This window comes from Sphaeramia orbicularis, chromosome 22, assembly GCF_902148855.1.
Source record: "Sphaeramia orbicularis chromosome 22, fSphaOr1.1, whole genome shotgun sequence".
NCBI lineage: Eukaryota > Metazoa > Chordata > Actinopteri > Kurtiformes > Apogonidae > Sphaeramia > Sphaeramia orbicularis.
The window spans coordinates 5,547,138-5,553,137 of record NC_043978.1 but is presented as its reverse complement, the minus strand read 5'-3'; the positions used below and the strand labels follow the sequence as shown (position 1 = coordinate 5,553,137).

Here is a 6,000-nt window from a genome sequence, read left to right as displayed (position 1 = left end):
TTAAAATTGTAACTACAAAATGTTTAATACTTACAAAACTGTTTTGCACCTGCATTCAATTCTTAAAAAGTGAGGCACTACGATCTGATGAGAGTCTGACACTGAACTGATGATACGACAGCGCAGCATCAGTAAATACACTCAAATACAGAGTAAACATCAGTAGAAAACCATTTTCAGGTATTCACGCCTCTTTGGACATCCAGTCATTTTCAGAAGGTCTAGTGCAGTTTTACACATGGCTTTGGAAGGAGGTGAGAAAATACATATCAGTTTCTATGTCCCTGAAGTTGAAAAATTATGTTTGTACTGTAAGTCCAACATTGAATGATCAGTAAAACAATGATAAATCGCATGTAGTTCTAGAGTAGATCATTCCTTCAACATTTGATAGTCAATATTCATCCTTAGAGCACAATCAATAATACATTTTTCTAGTGCAATGTGTAAAGATGTTTCCATGGTACTTATGTGACATGAGGTGATGTAGTGTCAAATGGCTGTTTCATGTTCCATAAACGGAGTCGTGTTTTCATGTAGAAAAGCATCGTCCTCTTCCTCTGAAAACTGGTCCAATTCAGCGACGGTTGAACCATTGGACTCCTTATACTGTTGACGCTGCCTCTGCTCTGTTGACACCTACAAGAAGAAGAAGAAGAAGAAGAAATGCAAGTTGGTGAGTGAAAACATCATAAAAGGTCATCTTTGCCCTTATTGTGTTTTAGAAAATGTCCAAACTTTTCAGTGGATGGAGTTTGTACAGAAGTAACATGAAGGTACAGTGCTATCTTAAAAAAATATATATTAAAAAAAAAAAAAAAATACAACTATGGCCATCATAGCAGTGAAATCTTGGTTGACAATTAATTGTCATAGAAATTAGTACAATTTGTCTTTTTCCATTCATTATGTTCTACTGATATAGTATTATTGGCTTTAAACAAAATAAAAGTAAAATTTAGTTGCATTTCTCTTGGTGCAGTTGTATCAAATATGTTTGATGTGATCTTTGATCAGACTGTTGACGCATGTAGTTTAACGTGATAATAATCAAATATATTTGATATGGAAATAGCATCAATTTACATACGGTTTGTCCCAGAGGTGTCACACAACACAGCTTCTGTCTGACACTGTCAGGTAGAAAACACAGCAGCTTCCCCATCAGAGGGTAGACAGTACCTGGCGTCACGTCCTCTTCCTTCATAGGGCCTGAAAAGCACACGTTCCTATTAAATATGTATCAGCTGATCAATGTGTGGACGGGAAAAGCTCATGTGAACCGACCTGTAAGAAAACTGACAACGAGGCCGATGAGGATGACTGTGAAGCAGGTAAATGCACTGTACCACATGTAGGACAAGGAGTAAAACCTCCTCAGTCCAGATGGTCTGCTGAAATAAAAACACCAAAGGCTTGTGTTTTTAGACATGACATACACAGACACAACCCGACTGAGCAGACGCAGGTGTGTGTCGACACCTTAAAGGGACGCTGGTGGCTGCAGTTGTGAAGATGGCAGTGGTGTTGTTTGTCATGGGTGAAGCTCTGCAGTCCGACAGCAACACCCTGGTACCGGGGGTCCGGGTGACGATGCTCCCGATACCGACCCAGAACGACACAGTCAGACCTGCACCTAGACCAGCAATGGCACCCTGGGAAAAAAACAAAAACACTGACTGCACAAACACATGCTGGACTGTTTTCACCGGTGGTTTGACAACAGGTATCTGCATCTATTACCACAGCCAGTCATCTGCTTCCATCTGACCCCGCCCCCTCCATCTTCTACCTCTATGCCCCCCTTCACCACATCCATAAATCTGCTCTGGGCCTCCTGCCTGGTAGAGAACACCATCATCCTTCTGCCACTGTATTCACCATCCCTGCACATGTCAACCATGTCACTTTGTGTCCAAATGTCCAACCTGACCTGTCCCTCTGATGTGTCCTTCATCATCCTGTCTATCCTTATCACTTCCACATCTGCACGACATAAGGTTATTGATTTCCACAGTGAAGGTTAATTGTTGCATCTATACTAATATATAAAATCATAATCAGACCTGAAAATGTAAATCATGCCCTCAGGCCACAATTGACATTGACTGATATTGTACAGTATGATCAGACCAAGCTAGAACTTTTATTGTATCACTGGATGACATGAAAGTGACCTTTAAGGTGATTAAACCTCTAAAGGTGTTATTTTCTTTGAGTATCTAATCTACAGTGAGCTACAAAGATGACAAAGCACAAAGGTTTCACAGGGTCTTAAATGGTGGAACTTAATGTACACTGAGGCTGCACTAACACTGATGGAACAGGATTTTACAGCTGCTAAACCTGATGTGACCTAATTTTATATACATTAGACAACGTTTTTGTGATGTAACCTCCATTAATGTAACAGGTTTATCTACTTTTACTCTAATGTAAATGTTTTTGTGTTTCAGATCCACAGGCCAGACATGGCCATTGAACAGATTGGGGGTATGTGGCACCATCTATTTCCTGGAACACCTCCTGTTTTTGCACTAACATGAATATAACATTGATTTATACACATTAACTAAAGCTGATGTAATTGAACTTTATATACAGTAGCTAACACTGATGTAATATAACTTTATAAGCATTGATGTAATGCAACTTTATATACATTAGTGATGAATATTTATATAAACTAAGTTTATGCAGAATAAGTATGTGAATAGGTAATATGGGAATAACTCTCAAGCAGAGTCAAGAGTTTGCAAATGGTTTTACACTTCGAATATTTTTTTTCAAATCACAGTACTGACGTTATAAGTCAGAGCATCAACCAATGCACAGACAGATTCGAGACCGATCAAGAGAGCGCTTTCTCTCAGGCTACAACTAAACTCAGTCAAAATACTTCAGAAGTACTATAGAAAGACGTCTTGAATACTACAGCACATAGTTACAGCTATATAGTTATTGTCAAGAAAGTTTGATTTATCTTTGTGTCGTCATGTGTGGCTACATGAGGTTTAACTCACAGTGGAATTGGCCCATGGAAAAAACATCCCCAGACAAAACAGACCAAGAATGGGACCACCAACCATCCCAAAGATCTTCAAAGCTACCTGAAGTCAGAACAGAACACAGGTCAATACAAATGTAATGAGAAACATGACCGGTGGTGAGTATTTGATGGTCCAGGCAGTGGGTTTACCTGAAGAACAGAGTCCCCCATCAGGTGAGTCAGGAAGGCCATGGCCAGACACAACAGGCCATAACACACAGCTGATTCAACAGAAACAACAGCTTTAGACCCATGTCTGTTTTTGTTTAGTTTCAGGTTTGACTTTGCATCGTGTTGCTTCGAAAACCTTCACAGAATTCACCTAAGGCTTTGGAGAGCAGGGTGGCTCTTCTCTCAGTCATGGCAGGAAAATGTGGTTTAATCAGGTCTTCCATTGTCACAGTGGCCAAAGAGTTAAACGCAGATGAGATGGTGCTGCAGTGGAAAAGAAAAACATGATACTTAAAATACTACAATACTTCACATCAAATAACAAAACCATGGTACTTTAACATCAGTCACCTCACACAAATGACAGTTTGTAGGTCAGAGAGTGGCAAAAATACTTTTTTTGGTAAAAAGAAGTGGTTTAAAGCTATGAGTGGATTATTAAATGTGTTGTTTTATCTTTGCAGTACCCTGTGGCATTCCTCTGAATGTTCACTATTATATATGTTTTCAGTTTCTGATCATCAGTGAAACGATACTTTTCAACTTTGCTCTGATTTGATGATAGCGGTACAACAACAGTGGAACATCCTAACCATGTCGTCAAATCAGATGAAAATGGCTGCTGTGAAAATATTCTGTTAATAAGACTGGGTTCTACACTGACTTATGTGATTAAATAAAGGTCAAATAAATAAAGAAAAGAATAATCATCTGTTAAAACTGAATTTAACAGCATATGTGCAATATTTATGAATATTTACATGTGTGATATCTTCACATAGAGCATCTGTTCAATTTATGATTATAAGATGTTTTTGTGTTATTGTATGTTTTTATATATACAGGGTGTCCCGAAAAAATGTATGCACACTTTAAATAGTTGTAAAGTAGGTGTTTATTAAAATTCATTTAATTTTTAAAATGTAATAGAATTTACAAACATCATTTTATTGTTTTGTCACAAACTGTTCTCAAACTGATGTCCGTTCTGGTCCAGACTCTGCTGACAACGCCAAGCAATGGAATCGCACACATCACCAAACAATTCCCTTGGTATATGCGTGCATTCACATTCAATGGTTGCTCTCAGTTCAGCGACTGTTGCAGGTCTCAGAGCGCACAGTTTATGTTTTAGGTATGCCCATAAAAAAAAGTCTAGTGGTGTGAGGTCTGGTGAACTTTCCAAACAGGTGGACTAGACGGAGGGGTTTCGTTATGGGGATACCTAAAAGACAAAGTCTACGCTATGAGATCTGCAACAGTCGCTGAATTGAGAGCAGCCATTGAACGTGAATGCACGCATATACCAAGGGAATTGTTTGGTGATGTGTGCGATCCCATTGCTTGGCGTTGTCAGCAGAGTCTGGACCAGAACGGACGTCAGTTTGAGAACAGGCGGTGACAAAACCATAAAATGATGTTTGTAAATTCTATTACATTTTAAAAATTAAATACATTTTTATAAACACCTACTTTACAATTATTTAAAGTGTGTATACATTTTTGGGACACCCTGTATATACAGTGGTAGCAAAAATTATTAGAAGACTTGACATATTTAACCCTTTCATGCATAGTGGTCACTACAGTGGACAGCTGTTCAAAGCTCCCTGAATCATCCAGTTAGGTTCATACTGTCTACTAGAACTTATACAGATTTCCTTTTGTTTTCTTTTTTGTCAGACCTGGCAAAACAGGATAAAACAACTGACAATGACACGTCACAGGAACAACAAGTGACCCTTCTGAGGAAGGCTACAGGTTGTAGCCAAAACCTGTCAAGGTAGAAGAATGAACTCTTTTTCCATCTGTCTGACAAATAAGAAAAGGAAATCAAGCTATTCTCCAGCTGTTCTCTTGTATATTCATGGAATTTATTGTTTTATTTGCGTATCAACCAACACAGTGAACACTTATGCATCATCACATACACTGCAATTAATACCATTAGAGTAACTTTCCTGTTCTTGATAAACTTGATCTTCAGTAACATATTTGAGTGTAAATCAACTGCTAATTGGTATAAGACTGTAATTAGCAAGGTTTTTTTTTTTAAACAAAAAGTAGTTGGTTTTTCTGCATATTATCTCAGTGAGTAATACCTACTATAAAATGATAAAATGTGAGAAAACATCAGATTAGCGGCATTAAAAATGTTTTTATTTCATAGTTTTCACACAGTATGTCAGTAAATGCATGTTTCTTTGCTTCAAAAATTAAATGCATGGTGTCCAGCTGAGTAACTCCATGAAAAATAGGTTCATTAAAAAATAAATAAATAAATAAATAAATAAATCATATTGTTTTTTTCATGCCTAAAGAGGAATAAAAACACTCAGGAAAAAAATCTTGATTAAGGTTATCATAATTCATGCATGAAAGGGTTAAGGTTCCATCTGGGTTTTTTTTGTCCATGATTGAATGAAATATCTACTGTACAAGGTGATCATTATTGTCTATAAAACAGAAGAGATCCATCATGAGGAGATTTAGGTCATCCTTCTCCAAAAACAGTCTGTTCCACTGTCACTGTCACACATTTATGTTCACTGACTGTACAATCCAAACTACTTGTGAATCATCATCAGCTTTAATTTTGGTTAACCGATGCTGAGTTTTAAGAAACAGCTGTGATTCTGTTGAATGTACAGTACAAGGTCTGTCCTGTTCATTAAGGAAATATTAAACTTAGAAGTGAATCAAAACAGTAGGACTCACATTATCTGATATGTGTTGTGTTCAGATCAACCATCTGCATGATTCATCAACATTATGAAACT

The 6,000-nt window shown here is 37.5% G+C and overlaps 1 protein-coding gene across 3 annotated transcripts in view; it reads right to left on the bottom strand.

The window, feature by feature from the left end:
• Nucleotides 1-6,000, bottom strand: part of slc5a6b (solute carrier family 5 member 6) — a 22,356-nt gene continuing 16,356 nt past the window's right edge. Inside the window, exons 10-16 of one of the 3 annotated variants that reach the window (XM_030127256.1) lie at nt 3,372-3,484; nt 3,200-3,270; nt 3,024-3,110; nt 1,483-1,655; nt 1,288-1,394; nt 1,091-1,212; nt 1-639 (exon numbers count right to left, since the gene is read on the bottom strand). In XM_030127256.1, coding sequence (XP_029983116.1) covers nt 493-639; nt 1,091-1,212; nt 1,288-1,394; nt 1,483-1,655; nt 3,024-3,110; nt 3,200-3,270; nt 3,372-3,484 — 820 coding nt within the window. In that variant the 3' untranslated portion in view covers nt 1-492. Of the gene's footprint in view, nt 643-1,081; nt 1,213-1,287; nt 1,395-1,482; nt 1,656-3,023; nt 3,111-3,199; nt 3,271-3,371; nt 3,485-6,000 lie in introns of all 3 variants that reach the window. The other 2 variants (XM_030127257.1, XM_030127258.1) reach the window with 2 other exon arrangements.